Genomic DNA, 25,128 nt, shown 5'->3' with positions numbered 1-25,128 from the left:
GTAAGTTCGTTAAACACGACCATCCCGGACCGTGTCAGATAAAAACTAGCAAAGCTTGCGTTCTCAGCCGAAGCCACCGTAGGACACTTTGTTTATCCATTGGCGGTGCGGACGGTTCTACTGTAGAGACTAGGGCATGAGAGGAGTCATCGTCGACCATCCACTTCTCACGGGCTCCATCGAACCGGTTGAATAAAAGAACATATTTGATCCAGTGATTGTGGTTGATCGGATGGCTTGAATCAACCGGGGGAAGGACGACAATGGCATAATTGAGGGTAGTGCTAGAGTCCGCTGTGGCTTCCACGGGGTATGGATTACCCTCTAATGGCGATTGCGGCAAAGCCCGAGTATGGTATGACTACTTGTAGTTGGATCATCAGTCAAGACCCAGGCTATATCAAACATGGTTATGGATATGGACGTTCATATTCACCTAACATCGTGAAAAGACTGGTCGGCCTCTGCCCATCTCTTGACAAGCTCACGATTCACGAAGTTATTGAACAATATAGAATGCTGGATCGTTCACACTGGCATTCTTGACTGGGTTCCATTCTTTTTTTTTTTTGTACATCAGTTGGTACGAGACCCCGGGCTGACCGAAACAGAAAGGAGCCGTGCTTTACTTGTAGAAGTTTGGATTCTTCTTACACCCGATCCATCGGCATCTGCCACTCGGGGTGAATGCGAACGGAGGGGATCCAGCCGGGCCAAAGATGGAGTTTCGGGCTCACATTCAAGGCATCGGAGAGGAAGAAGTACAGAGGGAGCTAGGTTGAGGTAAAGAATAATCCTACTGATACACTTTGTAGGGGGCGAAGGCGAGGTATAAGTTTTTGTTATTGAAGATAGCCCTGAAGTCAGCTGTGATGCTTCAGAACACAAATTATCCAATTGGAACAAGGTGAATATTAAACGTCTCCTGATCATGTCATTTTGAATATTAATATAAAAAAAAGGAGAGAGACAAAAAGGGCTAGAAGATTCGTAGAGGGCCGGGGTCTTCGGGATTTGGGGGAGTTATCGTACGTTATCAGATCTCCGAAGTGAACTTCCCTTCCTCAACCATGTCCTCCCAAGCAAATTGGCACTCAGTCACTGGCATTGCCACACTGTTATTCGATGGCAACCTGGTTGCAATCGCCATCGCCATCGCATTTACATTCGGCGTACCTGTCCTCCTCCACATCATCTTCTTCCAAGCTGTAGCTTCTCCACCCTCAAGCAACTTCCTGCTCCTGGGTCCCAGCGGAGCTGGCAAGACAGCCTTTACAACCTTGGTAGGCCTCACTTTAACCTCCAAATTACTATGCACCATATCTAACACCCCCCAGCTCGAAGCAAAGTCCTCCCCCGCATCGAAGAAGTCACACGCCACCCACACCTCCCAACAATCTACCTTGGCCACCGTCACCCTCCCCCAACTGTCCCCACCGGCTCAAACCGCTACCGCTCCGTCAACGACCCCTCTCTGAAAGAGGCTATCCGTAACCCCATCCGTTACCGCGTCCGCGACACCCCTGGCCATGGCAAGCTGCGCGTCTCACAGGGTCTCGCCGAGCTGAGCACCATGGCCCAGTCAAAGGATATCAAGACCAGACTCCGTGGCGTGCTGTTCATGGTTGATACCGCGGCACTGGTGGATGAAGCCACCCTCCGCGACACAGCCACCTACCTGCATGACGTGCTCCTCGTGCTTCAGAAGCGCGCCAAGAACGGCTCCTCCAGCAAGCGGACCACCGAGATCCCCGTTCTGGTCGCTGCGAACAAGCAGGATCTCTTTACGGCTCTGCCGCCTGGCTCGGTGAGGGAGAAGCTGGAGGCGGAGATTGAACGTATTCGCAAGTCGAAGAACAAGGGTCTGTTGGATGCGGCTGATACGGGGTTGGAAGATGAGGAGGAGATTCTGGCGAATGATGAACAGGAGAGTTTCACTTTCAAGCTCTTGGAATTCGAGACTGGAATTAAGGTCGAGGTTGTCGGTGGTGCCGTTAAGGGTGATCAGGAAGAAGACTTCGGGTCTGGAGTTCGTCGTTGGGAGGAATGGATTGGTATGTGTCTGTGAAGGTGGACTTGCTGTCTGGTTTTCAAAACGTATATAATAGCTTCTTGCACACATATACAACTAAAAAAGGGGTGGATCCGTACGATCAAAATCTCAACTACGATCTTCTAATATTGCCAATCCAATCCCAGTGTCTCCGTAGCTTGAGCATCAATCCAATCCTATCTCGTCAGCTCGAGCATGCACAACAAACACAAGGATCGACTCACCCATAGATCTCGAGCAAGTTTCCCATTCCCAGCAATCGAGCTGGGCTCATACTCGGCCGCTATAGGAACAAAGTAGTGCCCACGATGATTTCTCTCCCGCACCTCATCACTCGCAGCAAGATATAAAGCCGTCGCAGCACCATCCTGCAGCGTCTGACCAAAACCCCCAAGAACTCTCATAAACCATCCCAAAACACCCCCAAAATACTCGCCCCATCCAAGCCACTGCTCGGTCACAATATTCCCCGGAAAGAACGAATTCACATAGATATGCTTACTCGCCACGTCCCGATCATTCAAAAGCCGACGACTCAATTCTTTCGCAAAGAGAACATTCCCCAGCTTCGATCGTCCATATCGCCAAACCCCGTCGTACAGCGCTGGCCACTTGATACGTGATGCAGAGCACAGCAGATCCAGATCCAGATGTCGACATACATGGTGGAGAGACGAGCTAGCGACCACGATACGTACGTCGCTATTGCTAGGCGTTAACACGCCTCTTTTCAGCAGGGGCAGAAGCAAGGTTGTCAGGACTTGATGGCCGAGGCAGTTTGTTGCGAAGACGCGCTCGACATTTTGCGGAGAGCGCTTGTATTCGTTTGGAACGCCAATTGCTTTGGAAGTTGGGTTAAGATACTTTCATTGAATCGTGTGCGGAGCACTAACCTGCGTTGCATATTAGGATGTGGAGAAGGTCTGTGGCTTGTTTGATCTGCTTTGCTGCTGCTGCGACTTCTGTGATATCTCCCAGGTCGCATTGGACGAATTCGACTCGTCTGTCGTCGTCCCCAAGGGAGATGCCTTGGTCTCTCCATTCATCGCAGGCTGTGATGTATTTGTCTCGGCTTCTCGCGACTATGAATACCTTTTCTATTCCATGTAGGAGGAGCTGGGAAGTTATTTCTTCATTTCATGCATTAGAATGATCTGGGATAAGTTGGCTGGCTGGGACTTTGCTTGCCTTTGCCAATACCTGCATAACCACCCTGTGGATTGGTGTTAGGCAAGTAGACTATAGAACAAGGGTATTCACTCACAGTTACTACCGCCACTCGATTGTTGAGATCTGGTGTTTCCTCCAGCGAGAAGTTTCGACTTGTGAATAGGCCCGTCATGTTGGTAGTTGGCAGATGGAAGTGGTTTACGACATCTTTTGAGTCGACGTCATCGCCACCCGCTCCAGATGTCCATTTGCAGCTAATACATCAAGAGGATCATGTATTTGTATTTCCCCCGAAGGGTTCTATTAATTACCTATCATATTCAACGCCGGTGTTTGCGCTGCACGATCTGGGGTACCTTCAATGTGTTGAATTCCATCGAGGAGCCTCCATGCCAACGCAGAAACGCCTATATCACAAAATGCCCAGGAATGTTGAACCCCCAACCCAAAGTTCCATGCGAATGCATTTCTAAAAGCAACCAATGACCTAAGCCTTGTTGGCCTTGCCCTGGTGCAGCATCCAAGACAGCAAGTCCACCTTGGTCACGACAGCCAGAGGCTTCATCGCGCCGCTGGCGTCCTTTTCAGTGACAACGGCAGCACTGTTCCACTCGAAGAAGCGGTTCAGAACGCTGAGAGGGGTGTCCATGGTGATCTCAATGAAACCACGGCTGCGGGGCAGCTTGGAGCCCATCTTGGTGAGGTCACGGGGATCTGTGACGACCTCGGAAATCTTGGAGAAGTCGAACATGACGTCGGAGACGGGGCTGGTGCCGGAGGCACGGCCGTGAGTCAGTCGGCTGAGAACGTTGCCCAGTGTGACGAGACCCACGAGCTTGCGGCCGGAGGGGGCGAGGACGGGGAGCTGGTCGAAGCCACGGTCACGCATGACTTCGATGGCAGTCTCGCAGGGGGAGTTGGCTGTCACGGTGGTAATGGGCTTCAGGCGCAAGGCACTGACCTTGGCGTTGGCCAGAGGGTCGGAGTCTGGCTCGTTGGTTTGAGTGGTTGATGCGACGGCCGGGAGAGATGGGAGCAGATCGTTGGCCGCAAGCCAGTCATCGTCGGCGAACTTGACGTAGTTAGTTTCTTTCTTCTTTTCTTTCTTCTTTTCTTTCTCTCTCTCGCGCAATTTTACTATTGTCGAGAAATATAACAGGACTTGAACATACCTTGGAAAGATAACTTCTAATGCTATCAGGGAGAACCACAACGACGACATCGTCCTTGGAGAATTTGTTGGCCTCGTTAGCCTTGACCAGAGCGGCAATGGCACTGCCACTGCTGCCACCAACCAACAAACCCTCTTCAGCAATGAGACGACGGGAGTACTTGAACGACTCGCGGTCTTCAGTCTTAATCCATTCATTCACGGCCTCGCGGTCCAGGACATCCGGAATGAAGTCATATCCAATACCCTCAACCTTGTAAGGCTCGTTGGCACGAGCCTCGTTCAGGGAAGGAGGAAGAGCCAAGATCGATCCAAAGGGATCGGCGGCGATCACCTTGATATCGGGGTTGTGTTTGCGGAGACCACGGGCAAGACCCGTGATGGTACCACCGGTACCAGCACCGGCGACAATAGCACTGATCTTGCCATTGGTCTGGGTCCAGACTTCCTCGGCGGTGCCGAGCTCGTGGGCCAACGGGTTGTTGACATTTTCGTACTGATCCAAGATGTGGGCGTTGGGGAGTTCCTTCTGGAGACGTCTAGCGACACCGATGTGTGATTCGGGAGAGTCGTATGCGGCTTCATTGGGGGTTCGGATGATAGTGGCGTTCAAGGCACGGAGAACAGCAACCTTTTCGGCGGACATCTTCTCGGGGAGTGTGATAATGGTCTTGTAGCCTGGACCGAGGTATTAGCTTGGAACTAGAATTCAACTTTGCGATCCGTGGAGCCAACGTACCCTTAACAGCACCAACCAGCGCCAAACCGATACCACTGCATTTCGACTATCAGTGCCTGTTCTCTATAGCCCACAGCTGACTGCGCTATCCGAAAGGAAACCTACGTGTTGCCGCTGGTGGGCTCAATGAGGGTGTCACCAGGCTTGATGCGACCAGAGCGCTCAGCCTCCTCAATCATGCGCAAGGCAATGCGATCCTTGACACTGCCACCGGCATTGAAGTACTCCAACTTAGCGTAGACGGTAGCATCGATTCCGAGGCTGCGGGGCAAACGGTTCAATCGCACAAGTGGGGTGTTGCCGATCTGTTGGGTGATGGTGTCGAGAGTGACCGGTGGGATACCGGGGGTAGTAGTGGAAGCCATATTGTACAGCAGTGTGAGGTAGAGAGGTGGAAGTTCGTCTCTCCCAAAAGAAAAAAAAAACAGACTCACAAGGTTGGCAAATCTCGGCGCAGATTTTCGCCATCCCGCCCCGCCCGGTGGTAGCCGCAGTGGGCCCATTTTGTATAGCGTCGCTCTATACTCTTCTCTACTCCGGACTCACGGAGTAAGTGGTTGACTACTCCGTAATGCTTAAAATACATATTCTGTTTTATGTGATTCAGGGAGTCATTCACTTTTTGCTGATTTGACGATATTCCATTGGAAGTGAGGTAATTACGTAACACACTTGAAACCCCGGGGCCCTCCTGGAACTATAGCCTCTTAGGGCTAACAATCATTCAACCCATTGAAATACACCTTATGGTGTCCACGATATGTCATTCGCACCTGAGCATACGTGCTAATTTACTATGCAAACCCAGGGAGAATGCCTTTATAGGCAGTTATTGCCAACACCCCTGGTTCCACGCAACTAGGGCAAGGAGTTCGGAATGTGTCTCGTTATGAAGGGATGGCCGTCTCAATGAACTTCCAACAGGCGCGTTGTCTTCTTGCTCAACCATCTCAGCATGCGGATTCAATTGCTTCCAGTGGCCTCTTTACTGTGGACCGCCTATGGTCAGATCGTGTCACCGGCGACCGGTCTGAGTTTCGACGGTGCAGGTGCCGTCAGTCTGTTCTGGGGCTTGGACAACGATGCCACGTCCAGCTATGACTTTTATCTCTGTGCCGGTGACGAGACGACAGACAAATACGTATGTTTCTCGTTCTCTTTCGATACACCCGCTAACCATGCATAGGACTCTCTGACCCAAGTCATCAAAAATGGCGTCTATAGGGCAGGCGATATGGTGACATTTAAAGTCGACCAAGATGTAGGAGGAAGTGATCATGAGGCATAGTAAGACTTTCTCCAAACAGATCTGACCATGTACTTACCTGATACCCGCGAACAGTTTCTTAAGAATTGTGTTATCAAGCCCTCACGATTACTGGTCCGGATTCACCTCCCACTTCACTTTGACCAACATGACAGGTTCATTCTCAGCAAAGGTGACCGACGCTCTGAAAACAATGCAGACCAAACCCGCGCTTGCGATCCCCTGGCCTCCAGTAGACGAAGATCACCTCATCGAGGCCGAAGAAGTCGCATCCGCCTTCAATATCTCGAGCCCCACAAGCACCCTGACCGAGAAGGTCCTACAATTCCCAACCGCGGCCCCCGGAGATGCAATTGAGCACGAGCTGCGAAAGCGACAAGTCGCCGCTGTCGGCGCTGGTGCTGCAGCGGCTGCCCCCGCTGTTGACCAACATACGATCCCATATGGAGAACAGAAAGGGTTGACCAGGTACGCGCCTATGCCTAAAAGGGCTGGCAGTACGATTGCGACTAGATCCGCCACGCCTCAATACCCGCCTTTCCCATTCTCCATTGCGACTGCTTATTTGGAGGCGGCGACGGTGCAGTATACCGAAATGGCGTATGCTACTTGGACTGCAAACAGCATTGAGAACACGGTATGTTGAATCGGTGCATTGAAGACCCATTGCTATGGACAGATGGCTAATCATCGCTTTATAGGCTGCTCCTGCTCCTACGCCCACTCTGGACAAGAGAATGCAAAAGTGGCTGGACCGTTGGAAGGATTGATTCCTTATCATTTTTGTTTGGTCCTGAGCACATCCTTTTATTTTCTTGTTGGCAGTTAATACCTGTTTCATTTGCACCATTCATCTAGTCTGCACTTTTGGAGTTGTCTTTTTTGATTGGGGTTCCAAAGTTCTAAACAGTTATTTTGCTTCGACTAAATCGTAATGCTCGGTTTCTAGGATTGAGCAGTGTATTCAACCTGGAATCTAACGAACTTCAATTATCCAATGCAGTTGAATGCAGGACACTTTTCTTCATGTTGATCGTGACATGCGTATAATCATTCGATGCTATATTCAAGGATTCTTCCAAGCTTCCAAGGCGGGCGTTAATGAGGGCGTCACGGTATGGCCGGGGCTGTGCTCCTCCGGGTGGAAAGAGATGTTCTCTCGCATAGCCACACAGTCGCTATCAGCATATCCAAGTAGGGCTTCAATCTGTGAGCTGCGGTGGCCCTTGATATGCGTAATTTCAAGACTACCGTAGTTCACCAGCGCTCGCCCAACCTCCCTCGGTTCGTCACTGTGGTGGATAAAATCGCCATTCAAGGCGTCTCGGGGAGGCCGCTCGACAACAACGAGTCGGACGGCTTCTTGCTGTCCAAAGTGGCCTTCAACTCCGACAACTCCAGCTGGCAGGAGGTTGGCATTGTTCAGAAGGGCACTGTAAGCTCCGTGATCGATGTACAGGGTGCCATGAGGATAGAGTCCGTGGAGAAGCCAGAAAGTGCGTGATTGGATGGGGGTTTGGGAGCGAAGGAAGCGAGTATGGAGAGGTGCAGTCGGAGTATCGGCATCGTCGTCAAGTGCAGAACCACTTGCCTGGCCCTCGATGTATTGTAGATATTTCACAATATCGTGGACATTCCCTGGTTTTGAGCTTTTGGTGATGATGGTAGTCACACCTGCACTGGTTCCGAGCTTTGCAGCTACGATTTTGGTACTCATGCCTCCGGTGCCGAGGGAGGATCCTGAAGACGAGACATCGGCCTCGATGGAGGAGATATCGGTCACGACCTCGATTGGCTTCGCGTTGGGATTGGTGCGGGGGTTTGCAGTGTACAGACAGTCGACATCGGTCATCAGGAAAAGATAGTCGGCCTTGACCATAGCCGCTGTGATCGCAGAAAGGGTATCATTGTCGCCAAATTTAATTTCCTGTAGGTGAACCCGATGTTAGATCAATCAATCCTGGTTTGTTAGAGCTGCGTGCGTCACTTACAGAAACGGCCAGGGTATCATTCTCGTTAACAATAGGAATAACACCCATGTCGAACAGCTGTCCAAAGGTATTTTGGGCATTGACATATTGGGTTCTCTAGAGCGGGGTCAGCAGCGAATCATGCTACATCTGTAGATGTCATAAACCCACATCGGCAATATCGTTTCTTGTCAAGAGGATCTGGGCGACTGGGACGCGAAGATGAGAGAAGAGGTTGTCCCAAAGACTCATCAGTCGACACTGACCCACGGCAGCGAGAGCCTGTCAAATAGGACACAATTAGTATGTTGAAATGGCAAATCGATCCCATATGTAGCTGGGTATCAATAAGAAGCATACCTGTATCCGTGGCAGGTAGGTTGGCCTTTCGTCCACATCCATTCGGCGCAACCCGACTCCAACAGCTCCGGAGGAGACGAGTACAACGCGGTGTCCATCTCTGTGAAGCTTGGCAACCGTTTCCACAATCAATGTCAGGATCGAGAGTATAGGCTCGTGAGTCTTCTCGTCAACAATGGAGCTCGTTCCTATGGTATGTCAGTACATCGGTCTGCGTCACAGATATAGATCCCCGCACCTAATTTGATCACAATTGTGAGACCTGAGGGGGCCGCCATGATGAATGCAGAGTCTATTCTAACCGAACAATCGGCATAACCAACCACAAAATACTTCGAAGGAGGAATCCCAACTTGACGTGTTGCCCGCAGTGTCGGAGGAGTCACTTTTTGCCCGATTCCCGGAGTGGATATTGCCAGTCGTCACCGCCATATGCGGAGGATCTCGCTTTATCGCGCGCCATTCACCACTCGCAAGCCCATCAACAATGACCGACTCTCAAGCGCCTGGTGCGAATGCACCTTCGAATGTGCCCTCAGATGCAAAGCCAGATACGACAGGGTTCATCCCCGGCGATGATACCTGGACCCAATTTCGGAACATCTATTCCATTCTCACAGGCAAGATGTCCAACGAAGGAATCGAGCAGTTCCGTGTTGCGCGAGATGATCGCAATGAAGCCGCAGACTGCAAGCGCTGTGAAGACCAGCGGGATTATCTTCTCCAGTACAGTAAGCTATGGATCTGAGGTTGAGACTAAGACTGGGCATCGAATCTGACTATCTCTACCTCCACAGGTCCTACAATTCGATTCCTAAGCGAGAGCATTAAACAATTAGGAGGCGACCTTCACAACCACAATATCTACTGCCGTCGCTGTACAGATCGCAAGGGCGGTGGTTTTGACCCGGACTACGGCATTTTGATTTGCGCAAACGAAATGAAAGATCAGGGACATCTTGAAGACACAATGGCCCACGAGATGGTTCATGCATTCGACCACCTGAGGTTCAAGGTCAACTGGACGGATAACCTACGACATGCGGCTTGTGCCGAGGTATGCGATCTACCAGTCTCCCTAGACGAGGATATCTGCTAACCCTGTTTAGATCCGGGCCAGTTCGCTCAGCGGCGAGTGTAGATGGGCGCGGGAGTTCTTCCGGAGAGGACAGTGGAAGTTAACGCAGCAGCACCAAGAATGCGTTCGACGCAGAGCCGTTCTTTCTGTGAGGGCGCGCCCGACCTGCAAAGACGAAGCCCATGCCACCAGGGTTGTCGACGAAGTCTGGGAAAGCTGCTTCAGAGACACCCGTCCCTTTGATGAAATTTATCGATGATACCACAATGATGCTCAGCGTTGTACTATTCTCCACCCTTTTGTATCATAGAGAAAAAATTGTTTGCTTGAATGTACCATATTTCATTGACGGCGCTGGAAAATGAAAATCAACAGCCAGATATCGCTATATCGCGAGAAGCCATCCTGGTTTGATTGCCAAGTTAAAAGCCAGCAAAAAGTAGAAGCCACCAGACACAACACGCCTTGAAAATGCTATAACAGAAATATGAACGCCATGGACTCCGCCTAAAGAAATGCCCAAAAGTAAAGATCACAACTCCAAGAATGGTATAATGCAAGGACCGGCCATTATTCATGCTTTGCCGTCCTTGGAGGAGCCCATGCTCCGCTTCACACTTTTGTCATCCTTGACACAATGCTTGACAATCCAAGGGTGGCGCGAAATCTCGTCGAGAGGAATGCGCTTCGACGGGTCGAGAACGAGAAGCTGGTCGAATTGTTAGAGAAGAATATTTTATACGCGTGTGACGAAATTGAAAACTTACTCTCTTGATAAGGTCCTTGGCCTCCGGGCTCACAAAGGACGGCACAGACATGTCTGCCCGGGCAATTCTGCGGTGGGTCATGGCAGGTGTATCCTCGAATGGCGCCTCGCCGACCAAGAATTCATAGGTCAAGACACCGAGACTCCACAAGTCAACCTTCTCGTTATAGTAGTTGGACTGAGAGCCGGGGTTGATCATCTCTGGGGGCAGATAGTCGAGAGTTCCACACATGGTCTGGCGCCGGTTGTTAGGGGCGTGGACACTCCAGCCAAAGTCACTGATCTTGATCTCTCCATGAATGCCGACGAGGATGTTCTCAGGCTTGATATCACGGTGCATGACGTGCTTCTTGTGCAGATATTTCAATGCAGCAGCCATTTGCGCAATATATTGCGCAGCCTTCCATTCAGGGAACCGGTGCTCCTTTCGAAGATGCTTGTACAGCTCACCGCGACCGGCAAACTCGAGGATCAAGAAGATTCGTTTGCTGTCGTGGAAGTGACCGAATAGCCTCAAGACATTCGGGTGTCGCAGGTTGCTTTGGATCTCGATTTCGCGTCGGACTTGCTTCTGAACGCCACCTTGTTGCAACTCAGACTTGTGCAGCACCTTGAGTGCGCAGACAAAGCCAGAAGAGCGTTCTTTTGCCAGGTACACGCGACCGAACTTTCCCTTTCCGAGCGGCTTTCCAATCTCGAACATTCCCAGGTGCAAGTCCTTGGGGACAGATGGCTGGTCACACAGTGAAGACGACGTGCGCTGGTCGCCGTTCTCATCGGTGGCCCGGGTGACCAGTGCGCCATGGGAGCCTCTTCCTGGCGAGGCAGGCACATTCATAGCATTGGCTTTATTTTCATTGGTGTTTTGGAGAGCCAATTTCAGTAATTGGGCGCGGTTGGAGTTACTGTTTGCCTGGTTGACGGGAGCAGAGGCCTGAAGTCGACGTTAGCGAGTTGAATTGCCACCTCTGGGTGAGATTGGGTACCTTCTGCTTGCCATAAACCCTCTCAGTTTGACCATGTTCTTTCTCATCTTTCATAGAAAGGTGCTCAAAACGAGCCTCGAGAGTCTTGGATGTCGCCATGATGAGACTGTGCGACGGGGATGTTTGTGTTGAAAGGCGAAGAAAGCAAGAAAAAACAGTATAGAGCCCAAACAAGATGTGGTGCTTAGCACACTGCTGTCATGATCACTGCGCACGGGGTTAGTAGTTCGATGAAGAAGATCACAAAGATGGAGAGAGAGAATCAAAGCTCGGATGTTTGGGGGAAATCCAGCCCGTCACCCCGGCAACAACAGATGACTCAGCTTTGAGGACCCTCTCACACCGCCTCATCTTCCGCTTCCATAGTTTCTTATGGTTTAGACCATTTGCTCTCAATACTTTTTGTATATAAATGATGTGGGGATTCTGAGAGCCTTTTGACTGCACTGGCTTTCAAACATTGGTTCCATCTTCTCAAACTCAAGAGAGTAAATCTGAGGCTGACATATTAATATTTGTGACGTTGCCCTCACAATCAGTATACCTTGTAGACATGCATATTTTGCCGGCTTTTCGCCACACCGCCCCTCAGTCGCGGGGTTATCGCTATCAGTGCCGATTGTAGATGGCTTGCTATTTCACTCCACATCTTCATTGCTCCGTGCAGCTGTCAATATGGCCTGCGCATCCGTGGCCCCAGAGGCCAAGAAGCCTAACACTATCACTGTCAATGGTTTCCGGATATCGACCCAGAAACTCCCCATCCTCAAGTCCGACCCGATTGAAGAAATGACCCAGAAGCTCGGTATCGCTCCGCCGGAAATGATCTTCGGCGATAACTACGTGGCTATTGAGTACGAGAAAGGGGATTGGGGTATCCAATTTAATGCTTTTGATGCTTTGGACAAGGTAGACAAGACCGGCCAATCTATGTTGCAGGTCGCATACTCGAGAGAGTGGCAGAAGAGCCGGTACTCAAATACCCTTGCGACGTGAATTGGACGTTGAACCACGAGTACTAACTTCAATCCAGAGAAAAGACACATGAAGGCATCAAAGAAATCGTGAAGCCGTTCGACTGGTCATACAGCACCGACTACCAGGGTACCCTCCACCCCAAGGCGCGACCATTCGAGCCAACGACGAAGCCCATTCCCATTGAACTGCTTAAGCGCCCAGACCCCATTTTATTCTTTGACGAAGTAGTGCTCTACGAGGACGAGCTCGCCGACAATGGAATTACAATGCTTTCTTGCAAGATCCGAGTGATGCCAGGGCGACTTCTTCTATTGACGAGGTTCTTTATGCGACTGGATCATGTTCTCATTCGTCTTCGAGACACACGTATTTACGTCGATTTCGAGACCAAGGAAGTAATTCGAGAATATCTTTCCAAGGAATGTGAATATGAAAAGATTCGCGAGGTACGTCTGCTTGAGAAGCTACCTGGGGATGATCTGACAATCGCAATAGAAACTCGCAGCAACTAGGGACGATATCCCAGCCTTTATGAGGGACGCAAACCGACTTTCCGAGGTACTGCCCGTTGTAGAACATCGCACTGAGCGGTTGGTGCTAGGCGATTGAGAGGTTTACAATGCGTTCATTCGTCGGCTATTCACATGGCACGGGCGAAGATCAAGCTTGTCTCGGATTTACCCGCAATATAGCCAGGAGACGATTCGGACAATATGGAGATTGCAATACTTTCACAGGCGATGATAGAACCGCAGTTGCCGTTCGCAACGATCCTATCGAGACATGGGCATGAAGATTCCTGGGATCTTATGTATTCAGAATCGGGATGCAGGGCTACCATACCCATCAAATAACAGGATTCATGACAACAAAACCAATGATATCAATTTCTCATCTGCGTCAAATACAATGATATCATATTAATTCGGTGAGAACAACCACGCTCGATACCACGTACAGAGAACAGCAAAAAAGACAGCAAAAAAGACAGCAAAGTTCTCAAGGTTCCCAAATCATTGCATAAAGGCCCAGTCAGGCTTGAAAGTGAAGCTAAAAGCAATGAAGGTTCAATACCTATGAAAGCCTAGGAAGCAAGAAGGGCATGACCCGCACACATGAGTGACTATATCTAGCCAACATTTGAAACATCCAAATCTCCGAGATCTACCAGCAAAATCTTGTTAGAGATAAGTCCTCTCAATAAAAAATGGGGGGTTACACCTACATAACCGACTGGTACCATGCAGACACCATCTTCTTGCGAATAAAAGTGCTCTGAGGTTCCGAGTAGGCATGATTGGAATCATACCATAGTACTCACGAGGGAGTGGGTCTCCCACTAATTGGTGGCTTAGAGCAAAGTACATGAAGGTCTCAGGAAGAAAATTGACTTGACGAAACGCGGAGACCTAGAGTTGACCGTTTGTATCAACTAGAAAATGTTTTTTCTTAAGATCTGTGTAGCAGCAGATCATTCTCTCGTGGCTAAAATCGACATATTCTAGCTCTTGGTGCTTTATTCTAGTAGCCTTTAAAATCTAAAGGATAAATTCCAAGATTATATTAGTCCGAAATCCATTTAGTCTTAAAGCTTGGGGGTATAAACACGATTGAGATGATCTTCTAGATCCTGGATAGAGGGGTACGTAACGTCTGATATCTCGTCATCCCAAAAGATTCTCATCTGGATACGGCCTCCGCCGACGGGACCTGGTGCTATATCCAGGGGGACCTCGACAGAAACAAGATCCGAAATAGCTCTTGCTCTCTGTGTACCAGATGCAATATGTGCAATTTCGATATATTTCATAATCAGATATAGTCTATCTGGTACGGTACCAAACACGGCATAAATTTGAGGAATACGAATAGCAGCCCTTGGGCTAATCCGATGAAACAAAAATTGTTGATTTCTCCATTCGCAATGAGGGACCTCATATTTGATGAAGAAATTTTTGCCATTGTGGACATGGACTAAATGCTTGGGCCCCAAATGGGTTTTCTTCCAAAGCAGTCTCACTTGCTCTTTACTAGGCAGATCTGGGGCATTTGGAGAAACAAAATCGACGATAACACCCATATCGGCGATCAAGAATGAGTTGGAGATGTGAGAGAAAATTTGCAGTGTCACTGTAGGAATGACTAATTAACTACATAGTTATAACGTAGTCAATCGGTAAGCAAGCTGACCTCGACTTGGACCACACTTTATATACTTCGCATCCATGGCCCATGGGAGTGGCAAACAAACAGTGCAAACATAAAGTCAAGAAAAGATCCAGGACGCCAATCACGATAGACCAAATTCACGAATTCCACGACTTCAAAGATGTCATTCAAAAGATTATCCACACTATGGACGCGTGAAGTTCGCGCTTCCAACCTGTGTCTATCCAAAAATGCCAATCGCATCTCAACTCTGGCATCAACCACCACACCCCGGCAATCCCCAGTGAACTCGATCCTCGCCAGATCATATTCCTCAAAAGTCTCCAACATAACCAGGAACTTCCGACGACCCGGAAATGCCGCCGAGACCTACGTCGCATATGGCATGACCCAGAAGCTATTCGAGGCCTGTTCCAGCCAAGCCGACTACAAGATCCCTCAAGCGTCGCAAAAGGGAGTCGAAGTCCCAAAGACGGAAGCCGGGGAAGATCTCGGCGTCGGTGAGAGCTGGTGGTACACAGGTGAGTCAATTCGAGCGCCTTTTCTTGACTATGTCGTACAATGGAGTGGATTCACTAATGTTCGTGTTTTGTAGAGCTCGGTCTTAAGCCTACGTTCGCTACTTGGTCTCAGGTTACTTTGCTGCACATGTACCTGTTGACTGTTCGTCTTCGTGCCCTGCCGTACCGCGATAGCGTCACTACGTACTCTCGTCACTTGATCGATCACTTCTCGCATGAAGCAGAGCACCGCATGGATGTGTACCATGATTTGGGAAGTCGGACTATTCGCAACAAATACTTGAAGGATCTATTCATTCAGTGGCGTGGAATTATCGCCGCGTACGATGAGGGATTGGCCAAGGGCGATGCGGTGCTGGGCGCTGCCGTCTGGAGGAATTTGTGGAAGGGAAGCGAGACCGGTCCGGATGGCGAGGAAATTGACTGGGCTAAGGTTGCTCAAGTCGTTGTCTACATGCGTCGGAATCTGGCGGAGCTGGCTAAGAAGGAAGAGGTGGACCTTGTGTTTGCGCTTGGAGACAAGGAAGACGCCGGTATCTTCAGACACTCTGAGACCGACAAGAAGATTGTCGCAAGCAAGTAAAAAATCATTGCCTGGGCGAGTGGTGTTTGGGGGGGTTTTTGCTTTATCCTATGTATACCATCGGTTATAAAGATTTGTACAATACTTAATTGCTCTGCTCATTTCGCATATTGAACTTCTCATTCAAGATCATGATTCAATTGAGATTCTACGGGCATCTAACGGCCTTCCTTTTATGTGGAGCTGAACGGCGAAGGGTGACAGGGTTTAGTTGTCCTTCTTGCCAAAGAGATCCTTCTCCACCATACCACGGCAGATGGGGTGGTAGAAGTCCTTGTACTTCTCGAATGTCTCGAGGGCAACAGGGCGGTTGACCTTTTGAAGGTTGCGGAACCTAGGGGGAAACATTAGTGTCATGTCAAGATCTGCGATCAGGACGGGGCAATTCTTACAGAGGTCGCACAAACTTCATGCGGCCAATACGGCCTAGCAACTCGGTCGTGGGCTCAATGACGCTCTCGTCTCCGGCCTTCATACCAACCTGGAGGTAAAGGTTTGAGACCTCGATATTCTCGCTCTTAGTCAATCCATAAACATCACCCATGAGCTTGGAGACTTCCGGGGTGAGCGGCTTCTCCAGCAGGAGCATCTGCTCCAAGAAGACGACCAGCTGGTTCGCCGTAAGGTCCTTGATGTCACTAATATCAGGCTTGAAAGAAGAGCCAGGAAGGGACTGCCACTTCTCGGAAAGCTTGTACACGACATCCACAAGCGAGGTGTCAAAGCTAGGCTTGGGAGGCAAGCCTGGTGCATAGAACCACTTGTCCCAATCCAGCTCATTCAAGAGCTTGGAGGCCTCGGCATCTGACTTGAAGAAGTCCAGAATCAATGCCTTGAACTCGTATGAGTCAAGGGACTTGCACTTGAATGTTGTGAAGTACTAGCGAGAATGTCAGATAGAGGAACCGGTCTCAAGGCATGTAGTCACTTACGTGAGGGATGAACTTGTCGAACTTGGGCTTTCCAACGAGGTTCTCGAGGTAGAACAGGAAGTTGAAGCCCTTCTCGTAAGGAATGCTCGAGAAAGCATCGTCGGGGTCCTTGCCCTTGAGATCCACAATGAGCTTGGTGAACTCGTGGTCGTCTCCGAAGTGCTCAACGGCATCAGTGAGGGATTTCCATCCAATGATAGCCGAGAAGTGGCGGTAAGCTTCGCCATGAATGGCAGCCAGGATTCTTCTTTCGAGGTAGACGGTCCAACCTTCATTCAACCAGAAGTGCTCCCACGATGCGTTGGTGACCAAGTTTCCACTCCAGCTGTGAGCCAGCTCGTGGGCGATTACGTCAATGTTCTCACGGTCCTGGGTGAGATGTTAGTTACAATGATCGAACGAAAAAGTGCATATCAGCGCAGCTGCCTGTCCTTTCAAGTCGAGACAGTTCCCCGTGGCTTACCTTGGAGATGATACTAGGGGTTGCAAATGTAAAAATAGGGTTCTCCATGCCACCATAAGGGAAACTGGGGGGCAAGATCAAAACATTGTATTCTCCCCACGCATAGGGGTAGACAATTTTCTGCACCAGTCAGTATTCGTCAAATGAAAGTAAATTGGTAACAGATATGGTACCTCGATGGTCGTAATGAAGTTTTCGGTATCCTTCTCCAGTTCCCATTGGCACTCTGCCAGCTTGTCGGGGCTAGTCGCGACAACACTTCGAGGTCCAATTGGAGCCTCGGCAACATCACTATAAAACACATCAGTCAATCAATTCCAGAGGTGAGATAGCGTAAGAGCCTTACCCGCTAGCAATGGCGAAGAGGTAGCTGGGAATTGGCACCGATTGATGGAATCGGTACAGCTGGTGCTCTCCCTTTTCGGTTGCAGATTCACGGATGGGCAAACCACTGGTCATGACCGGGAGCGGGGAGGTGATGTTGAAATCAAAGGTGCTCTTGACATCCGGGGTATCCTGGCAAGGGAAGATAGACCGGGCGTGGATTGCCTGGCATTGCGAGACTGGCAGTGATGTTAGCAACCCCGGCTAAGGGCAGACATAGTTCTAAGATGCTTACACATGTACGGATGTTTCTTGTTGGAGGTTTGGGCGGGTGTCAGCCACTGCAGCGCTGTGCATTTTTCAGTGGTCTTGACGGCGATCTACAAGAATTGGTCAGATGGTGGGGCTTGTTGAATGACGAGGGGAATGCAATGCATACGTCGACCTCGATAGTGCCATTCAACTCGACACCTTTCTCGAGGGTGATCTTCAATGGCACACCAAAGGGTTCCAGAGGGGGCAGAAGTTCCCACTTGGATGGCTGGCCATCCACCTTGACGGTGCCAATATTGAGATGGCTGGTATCCAGGATGATCTCCCGAGACTCCGCATTGGTGATGGACTTAAATTGATGAACCACATTTCCTACCAATTTCTTCTGGTCGAAGAGAATATCAAAATTGGCGGTAACGTGGGTTGAACGCCAGTTGTTATAGTTACTAAGGGTGTTCGGATCCCGCGGAGGGTTGATAGTAGTAGCCATGGTGCGCGCAGGAGTGAAACGCACAGTGATTGAAGCAGAGCGTAAAGCCGAGAAGTTGAAGCCTCGCGCAAAAGAACCTAAGGGAGACATGAGGTTGTATCCGGAGGTTGTGTTTTTTTCCGTCACTAAGCGTTGCATGACTCAGGCACTCTTCTCATCGGCTATACTGCGTGCTATGCTTCAATCCTACATTTATTATGTTATTATGTTATTGTATGGGCTTTATTATATTCTTATATTATTCTCATACTTATTGTCATATTATCCACAGTCATACTAATTCATCTCCACTGTTGTCTATTGAGTTTGTTATAGATCGGCTGTGACTGCTCTCGGCCCTACCAATTTTACCTTTCATCCCTATGTGTATACAAGGGACTTACCCCTTTTTCTCCTGAAGGGCTTCCAGTTTCTCCAGCATTTCCAGGATTCTCCCCGTTCACATTCTTTCGATCTCCTCCGAGTCTCTCTTCGTCCCCGCAATTGTTATTTTTTTCCCTCGTCGCCCACCGCCCGGCTCGGACCACCCCCTGACGAAGTGACGATCTTCTGGACTTCGACATCTTGCACACATTGGTGGATTCTGGAAGAGACCGTGGTATGGAAAGCACACATTATCCCCCTGGCTGTGCGCGTACCTTCTAATGCGCTCTAGCAATTGCTTCATACAATGTCCCGAGTGATTGCCTTGCGATAGATCCCCACGCCTATTACGATTACGAGATGTGTTGAGACGCTTTCCAATAAGGGAAATTATATGAGACAGACGAACATTTACAACCTCAGACCGAAGAATGAACCCGCAGATCCCGAACGTGGTCGCCAATACCCATTAATCCCATTGTGATTTCCCCGCGCATTGTCAACACAAATATACCCAGATCGATTAGAGACACGCAGGCTTCAGTGTCGACCAGCCGCTATCCCGCGAACATGATTCACCAGACCGCCACAGACGATGAGCACAGCTCCTATATGCGCCGCCCCTCCGGACCCTTTTCATCGGAACCTCCTGGGCCACCCCCTAATCGATCCACTTCCCGATCCTCACGGCCTGGTTCAAGAACGCGAATGGTAAAACCCTCAGGGGCGATTACCCCCACTGGCTTGGGTGTCTTGGCGGAGAATGTGGTGAATATACCCCCAGAGCCGCTGGGGCCCACGAGTCCCATCAAAGAGGGACTAGGGAGCCTCAATCGCTGGTCTCAGTCCACAGCATCCAGCAAGAGCCCCTCAGAGTACCATGGCCACCACCGCCGCGGGAGTTCCAAAATGTCGGTCACGGGCTACCATCGTCCATTGGGCACCCAAAGTCCGCAGCGAGGACCAGCGCCGAACGGACTGCCAATGTTCAACCTTCCAGAGCTCGAGAACTCTGCTTTATTCAACACCGACTCGGGATCGCATCAACTTGACCTTTCATTCACCGCATCAAACAACCTATTCCAAGCCACGGCGCACAATGCCCAGACAGATATAGACCCCCAGGATCCGATGGCTCGAACTAGTGGAGGGTCCATTACATTCAATGAGGATGGAGGTCCAGAGAACCGACAGCATGGACAAAGCCAAAAGGCGATGTTGTCCAAGGCACTTCAAAAAGCGAACACGGCAGTTCTGCTGGACAATGCAGCCAACTTCGAGGGTGCCATGGAGGCTTATTCTGACGCGTGCAATTTGTTGCAGCTTGTTATGATGCGCAGCAATGGTGGCGACGAAGAGAAACACAAACTCCAGGAAATTCGGGATACTTATATGATACGAGTGACAGAGCTCCATCGCATGGACTTCCCCCTCCCAGAGAGCGACGACAAGGCCCTTCCAGACAGACCGCTTAGCCAAGAGTCATATGGAGAAATGTACCATCTGGGAAATGACGACTCCCATGATGAAAGTCAACAGGGCTCGGCCCATTCCAGCTTTGGGCTCCATCAACTCTCGCTGGAAGAATCCAAGGGCTTCTCCTTGGAAACACTTCCCCCGCGACGCCAATCCTTGAAACCATCTGCTTTGGAAGATCAACCCCGGTCTCTCGCGTTGCCGGTGAAGAATCATGAGGAACCCCATGAATCCACCTCGTGGCTGGATACCATTGACGAATCTGGGGCTTCGTCCCCCTCATCCGCGAATTCCAAAGCATCCTCCGTTTATCTTCGCCGCCGGACAAGCCGTCGTCTCAGCAATGATACCGAGGCAGAGTTTGATGCGGCTCTTGATGCAGCCGTTGAGGCCGCCTACGATGAAGGCCTGGAGCCAGTATTGGAATATGATGGTGAAGTTAGTGATGACGTTGTTTCAAATGCTCGCAAAAACATTGAGTTGGCAAAGCAAAGGGTGCGCGAGGCTGAATTGGAGGCCGAGGCAATGAACCGTGACCGCGAACTGCGCCGCATCCAGGAACCAACGCCCTCGGGCGAAGAACCCATTGCCCGTAGCTCGGCTTACTTAGACGATGAAGCCGAGGAGGAGGAGCGTTTACTGGAAGAAATGACAAAGGGCTACATCATGGATGACTTCGAGTTTGGCCTTCAGTCCAAGTCAGCTCTTCCCCGTCAGTCTGATTCCAGCAATGTCTCCGGGAAGACCTGGGAGAGCTCCGCGACCTCAAACGCTGCGAGTATCGGGGGCCCTGCAGCCCTTTCTACCCTTGCAGAGGATGATGTCTTGCCACTAGGTGACATGAGGCCTGAACCCTACACCACGCCTGGTTCTCCTCCATCCGCGGCTTTGCCACCTCTTCCGGTGTCTTCTGATTTCCCAACCCCCTCAAAACGCGCCTCGGTATCGAACCGTGCCGGTTCGATCGGCTCGCTAGCTTCGTCTACTGGGCCCGGTGTTCGGGCGCGCAGACTTTCCAGTCAAACTCGCGAACTGAAGATTGAAACCAATACGCGCTCTTCGAGGACCAATTCCAATGCATCATCGGCCCTGGACCCACTCGCAAATGCCCCTCCGCCAGTGCCGAAGGATGACCCGTTGGCCCCTGTCACTCGTACTTTACATCCCACCCAACGCAACCCGTCGATGGGTTCTCTCTTGGAACATGTCAACCTTGCTCACGCCCGCACCCACGAGGATGAAGAAAGCGAGCTTCCACCTTTGCCTAGACCCATGGGCAAAATGCCCTCGGCTCCAGATGGACTGGACAAGATGCATTCTCATAGCAAGGCTTTCCGGTCACGAAACGCGTCTGTACCAATCCAAATCCCAGATACTGAACCAGGCTCCCCCACTACACCGTGGAGCGGTGGGTTCCCCGATTCCCAAAGGAACCCATTGCCCGGCAGTATTCCTATCATGCCCACCCCAACCCTTGCCAACTTCAACTTCGCTCAGAACGGAATGCCAAGTGGTGGAATGAATTTGTTCAGCAGCAATATTCACTCTCCGTCTGCTCTTGGGCGTCCAAACTCGATGGTCGCAAATGCACCGCTTCCGTTAGAGCCATGTCCAGAGTCTTTCCTTTTACGTCCGTTCTGGTTGATGAGGTGTCTCTACCAAACTCTTGCCAACCCCCACGGAGGCTATTTATCAGAGAAGCTCTTCATCCCACGGGATGTCTGGCGTGTGAAGAACGTCAAATTAAAAGCACTGGAAGACAAGGTGTCCAACTGCGATCTCTTGACTGCTGCGTTGCTCAAGTTGGCCAAGGTCGACTCATACGACGCTGATGCTGTATTGGTCGAGATGCAATCGTTTGAAGGCGTCCTTGACCAAGTCCAGAGCTTCTTGTCCAAAAAATTAGGAAATGATGTCGGTGTACAGGCCTCAATGCCCCTATTCAAACCGGCCTCAACGCCCGACGAGCCTGCTCAGGCAGAAGCCGCACCAAACAAATCCTATCTCACTTGGAAGAGGCTTCGGGCAAAGACGTCTGGACTCGGTACAACCACCCCAACACCGGGCGCCCGAGAAAGCAACAAAGACAACCTGACGCTCAATTCCGTTCCAATGACTGCTGTGAGCGGCGTACAAGTGCAGCGCAACGTCACCGAGCTTGAGTTCTCTGGACCCAATGCAAATTATATGGGGGCGTTGGCGCGACTCTTTGATGCCGCCCAAGTGTTAGGTAAGTCTACCTTCAACCAATAACTTAGACGTACGCTAACCAATCGACAGAACAAATCGCACACCAAGTTGAGGACCCTGGACTCAAACATTCATCCAAAACCCACGTTGGTCTCGAACTCAGCACACGACACGCGGCTGAATTCTTTGGCTTCTACATCTGCCGGTTCGCACTGGCTGATGTGAGCTTGATGCTCGACAAGTTCATTAAGCGTGGCAGTGAGTGGGTGTTGGTTTAGGAAGTATATGAAGCCATACGATAAGTACCCCCCCTGGGCCACTGGAGGCCTGGAGTTTGCGTTTGATATTTTCTGATGTTCATATTGATCTACCCTACACCCCCTTGTCTTTGAGATACCATTTGCTCCCGTGAAATATTTGATGATTTAAGAACATAATTGCCATGAAATGGGACTGTATTTACTGTGTTTGTTCCTTGCTTCCAAGCTTAGATCTTGTAATTTTTTTGGCGATCATGCCCACTATACAGACCTGGCAGAGACGCATATTAAATACAAGTCTTTCTTCAATGCCAGCACCAACATTGGAATGTTTGGGTGTAAAAAGAGCCATCCAAAGGTCGCAAGCCCTGGAGGTAACAGTGGTATTCATATCGAAAGCACTTCATCTCCCCGCTGACCGGAGACGAATTTGCCTTCGTCGCTCCGCATCCCGAATGATCTCAGCAGACAACTTCAAGCTAGGTGCTAAGCGCGCGTATCTCTCAACTTCCGACACCACACCCGCGATAATAGCATCTGTCCTCGGCGTGGGCGGAAGTAAAGCTGACAGTGTAGGAGACATGGAAGCCCCCATGATCAGTAGTGTTTGTGAGACCATCGACAAGGCACCTTGCCAAAGGTATGGAAGATGGCCTTCGCGGTGACTAGTGATATGTTCCAACTGACGAACTGTAGCATCGAGACATCGTCGACAACACTCTTTCACCCCTGCATCCGCTCCAGCCTGTTCATCCTCCAAGACCGCCAGAATGTACGGGCGATAGATGATGGTCCGACATGCATTGTAGCGAAGCCTCAGCACCGTCTGAACAGGATTTGAAAGAGGCGATTGTGTCAATGGAAACTGGATAGGTCGAGGAAGACTGTCGTACCACTGCGATAACTGAAAATCAAGCTCCGAGACGATCGGCCCTAACGTCGACAGGGTATGCGTGCTGTCTTTCTGGTAGATGATATGGCTGACGCGGTTCAATAATCTTCGCAGCGCGATCTCAGCTAGGAAGTACCAAAGATTATCATGCCGAGCAGCTAGATCATTTCTCTCCCGCTCTCCCTCATCCCCGTCGTTCTCATCCTCTTCCTCAAATCCGCCTGGGAGATCTACGATTTCCTCGAAGTTGACGATACCAGAATGGGGGAGATCCAGTTCCGCTAAAAGGTCACTTTCGAACAGCAAAGCGTTCCAATAGACCCTAACACTCAATTCTCGCCATTGAGCAGGAATGCGATCCGGGCTGCCGAACAACAATTGCAGCTTCAAGCTCACGTTTGATAGCAAAGTCCATGCTTCTAGAGGTCGAACCACATAAAACAGATACGCGGATGCCAACACCATACACTGAGTCGCGACGACGGTATTCTGCATCATAACAGACGGCAGAAAGCTCCATGCAGCGGCAAAGTAGGGAAGTCCTGGGGATTCATGATCCGTCGGCACGAACGAGATACTGCCACTGTGTGCAGCGCTCCCGAGGGCGAGCACCAGAAGGACAAAACAGCTCATTGGGCCTTCTTGAAAACCCTGCGCCAATGCGGATTGATAGTATTGATTCCACGTGTGAGGATTCACGCAGGCATACCAGACGTTTCCATGCGTGAAAAAGGCCTGTGCGTATGTCGAGGCATTGGTCAGATCGAAGCCTGAATTAGGCGTTAACCGTAATGGTTCACGGGCCATTTCGAGTCGGAGTAGGTGTTGAGGACCGTAGGCGTTTGGGACCAGGTCTCGAATTAAGGGCCATTGGAGAAGATGGAGCGCTGGGGTGGTGTGCATTTTGGGCATTGTGGAGATGCTAATGCTGGCAGGTGGGTTTACCCAGGATCCCAGGCCTACGGCAGATAGTCGGCCATGGACTGGTAAACCGCTCGGTGTTCGTGTTAAGATTTCATCGCTGCCTATGTTGGTGTCGTTGCTGGTGGCAGGAGAGGTTGTCGATAAGGCTGAAGCCGAATGCGGTTGGGCTGGGAGGTTCGAATGTAGCAAGCTCTCGATTCGAGTCAATTGGTCGAGTATCAGCCTGTCACCGGCGTCTAGTTTGATTCCAGGCTCTCTGTACACGCATTCTGCATTGAGGTCGGAACACAGTTGACACTTGGGTCGGGCTCCATTACATCTAGTCTTGCGTAGTCGGCATATCTGGCACTGTTTCAACGTCAAATATGTCTGAATCAAGGGCTTGATAGCGCGCTTACTGCTATTGTTGCTCGTCTTCGGGGATACTCGAGGGTTTCTGAGGTTGAACGCTTTTTCTTGCTTGGGGTATCGTCACTGTGTGCGTAGTCAATCTGATCTCCCGCCTCCTTCTCAGATGCAGACATTGCTTCTGGTGGGGCTTCTGTCCATCAGCCAGGTCAGTTCAGGTGGGATTCAGCATGGCCTGTCAGATCATGCTAGTTAACAGGAGGGTAAGAAATGGATAATCGACAGAGGTATTAGATTTCAGAGAAAAAAAAGGTAAACCAAATATAATAGATTGGATTCGGCCTCTCCATGTATATTATAGTCTATTCAATTTGCCATGTCT

General features: G+C 50.4%; 12 protein-coding genes across 12 annotated transcripts; 6 read left to right on the top strand and 6 right to left on the bottom strand.

Annotated features, from left to right (window-relative positions):
- Positions 1-1,070: 1,070 nt before the first annotated feature.
- On the top strand, positions 1,071-2,068 carry N7506_007263 (signal recognition particle receptor subunit beta; the record flags this gene model as incomplete). Its single annotated transcript, XM_056956556.1, has 2 exons — positions 1,071-1,260; positions 1,338-2,068. The coding sequence occupies 2 exons, from the start codon at positions 1,071-1,073 to the stop codon at positions 2,066-2,068; spliced, it is 921 nt and encodes a 306-aa protein (XP_056810890.1).
- Positions 2,069-2,175: 107 nt separating this feature from the next.
- On the bottom strand, positions 2,176-3,395 carry N7506_007262 (putative short chain dehydrogenase/reductase; the record flags this gene model as incomplete). The annotated part of the gene is made up of 4 exons (XM_056956555.1): positions 2,176-2,229; positions 2,278-2,894; positions 2,947-3,150; positions 3,233-3,395. 4 exons carry the CDS (start codon positions 3,393-3,395, stop codon positions 2,176-2,178), a joined length of 1,038 nt encoding a protein of 345 aa, XP_056810889.1.
- A 315-nt stretch (positions 3,396-3,710) lies between these two features.
- On the bottom strand, positions 3,711-5,498 carry N7506_007261 (cystathionine beta-synthase CYS4; the record flags this gene model as incomplete). Its single annotated transcript, XM_056956554.1, has 4 exons — positions 3,711-4,295; positions 4,396-5,072; positions 5,134-5,168; positions 5,239-5,498. 4 exons carry the CDS (start codon positions 5,496-5,498, stop codon positions 3,711-3,713), a joined length of 1,557 nt encoding a protein of 518 aa, XP_056810888.1.
- Positions 5,499-6,088: 590 nt separating this feature from the next.
- N7506_007260 (putative beta-1,6-glucan biosynthesis protein (Knh1)) lies at positions 6,089-7,170 on the top strand (the record flags this gene model as incomplete). Its single annotated transcript, XM_056956553.1, has 4 exons — positions 6,089-6,274; positions 6,320-6,420; positions 6,476-7,037; positions 7,102-7,170. The coding sequence occupies 4 exons, from the start codon at positions 6,089-6,091 to the stop codon at positions 7,168-7,170; spliced, it is 918 nt and encodes a 305-aa protein (XP_056810887.1).
- Positions 7,171-7,466: 296 nt separating this feature from the next.
- N7506_007259 (glutamate 5-kinase) lies at positions 7,467-9,008 on the bottom strand (the record flags this gene model as incomplete). Its single annotated transcript, XM_056956552.1, has 5 exons — positions 7,467-8,327; positions 8,392-8,487; positions 8,542-8,652; positions 8,731-8,918; positions 8,969-9,008. The coding sequence occupies 5 exons, from the start codon at positions 9,006-9,008 to the stop codon at positions 7,467-7,469; spliced, it is 1,296 nt and encodes a 431-aa protein (XP_056810886.1).
- Positions 9,009-9,103: 95 nt separating this feature from the next.
- Positions 9,104-10,067, top strand: N7506_007258 (mitochondrial inner membrane protease ATP23; the record flags this gene model as incomplete). The annotated part of the gene is made up of 3 exons (XM_056956551.1): positions 9,104-9,461; positions 9,528-9,787; positions 9,840-10,067. Coding segments are annotated over 3 exons (846 nt in total), but the record flags the coding sequence as incomplete, so codon positions are not given.
- Positions 10,068-10,382: 315 nt separating this feature from the next.
- On the bottom strand, positions 10,383-11,659 carry N7506_007257 (aurora family serine/threonine-protein kinase; the record flags this gene model as incomplete). The annotated part of the gene is made up of 3 exons (XM_056956550.1): positions 10,383-10,517; positions 10,576-11,508; positions 11,561-11,659. 3 exons carry the CDS (start codon positions 11,657-11,659, stop codon positions 10,383-10,385), a joined length of 1,167 nt encoding a protein of 388 aa, XP_056810884.1.
- Positions 11,660-12,235: 576 nt separating this feature from the next.
- N7506_007256 (TIP41 family protein) lies at positions 12,236-13,147 on the top strand (the record flags this gene model as incomplete). The annotated part of the gene is made up of 3 exons (XM_056956549.1): positions 12,236-12,531; positions 12,594-12,984; positions 13,034-13,147. The coding sequence occupies 3 exons, from the start codon at positions 12,236-12,238 to the stop codon at positions 13,145-13,147; spliced, it is 801 nt and encodes a 266-aa protein (XP_056810883.1).
- A 1,720-nt stretch (positions 13,148-14,867) lies between these two features.
- On the top strand, positions 14,868-15,811 carry N7506_007255 (uncharacterized protein; the record flags this gene model as incomplete). The annotated part of the gene is made up of 2 exons (XM_056956548.1): positions 14,868-15,228; positions 15,303-15,811. 2 exons carry the CDS (start codon positions 14,868-14,870, stop codon positions 15,809-15,811), a joined length of 870 nt encoding a protein of 289 aa, XP_056810882.1.
- A 207-nt stretch (positions 15,812-16,018) lies between these two features.
- On the bottom strand, positions 16,019-18,383 carry N7506_007254 (bifunctional aminopeptidase/epoxide hydrolase; the record flags this gene model as incomplete). Its single annotated transcript, XM_056956547.1, has 8 exons — positions 16,019-16,145; positions 16,204-16,691; positions 16,744-17,112; positions 17,207-17,326; positions 17,380-17,497; positions 17,553-17,769; positions 17,826-17,910; positions 17,970-18,383. 8 exons carry the CDS (start codon positions 18,381-18,383, stop codon positions 16,019-16,021), a joined length of 1,938 nt encoding a protein of 645 aa, XP_056810881.1.
- Positions 18,384-19,226: 843 nt separating this feature from the next.
- On the top strand, positions 19,227-22,600 carry N7506_007253 (uncharacterized protein; the record flags this gene model as incomplete). The annotated part of the gene is made up of 2 exons (XM_056956546.1): positions 19,227-22,362; positions 22,413-22,600. 2 exons carry the CDS (start codon positions 19,227-19,229, stop codon positions 22,598-22,600), a joined length of 3,324 nt encoding a protein of 1,107 aa, XP_056810880.1.
- A 385-nt stretch (positions 22,601-22,985) lies between these two features.
- N7506_007252 (Zn(II)2Cys6 transcription factor) lies at positions 22,986-24,922 on the bottom strand (the record flags this gene model as incomplete). Its single annotated transcript, XM_056956545.1, has 2 exons — positions 22,986-24,746; positions 24,797-24,922. The coding sequence occupies 2 exons, from the start codon at positions 24,920-24,922 to the stop codon at positions 22,986-22,988; spliced, it is 1,887 nt and encodes a 628-aa protein (XP_056810879.1).
- Positions 24,923-25,128: the final 206 nt, after the last annotated feature.

Source organism: Penicillium brevicompactum (assembly GCF_028827555.1).
Source record: "Penicillium brevicompactum strain IBT 35665 chromosome Unknown utg000005l_segment0_segment0, whole genome shotgun sequence".
Classification (NCBI taxonomy): domain Eukaryota; kingdom Fungi; phylum Ascomycota; class Eurotiomycetes; order Eurotiales; family Aspergillaceae; genus Penicillium; species Penicillium brevicompactum.
This window is presented reverse-complemented; position numbering and strand designations above follow the sequence as displayed.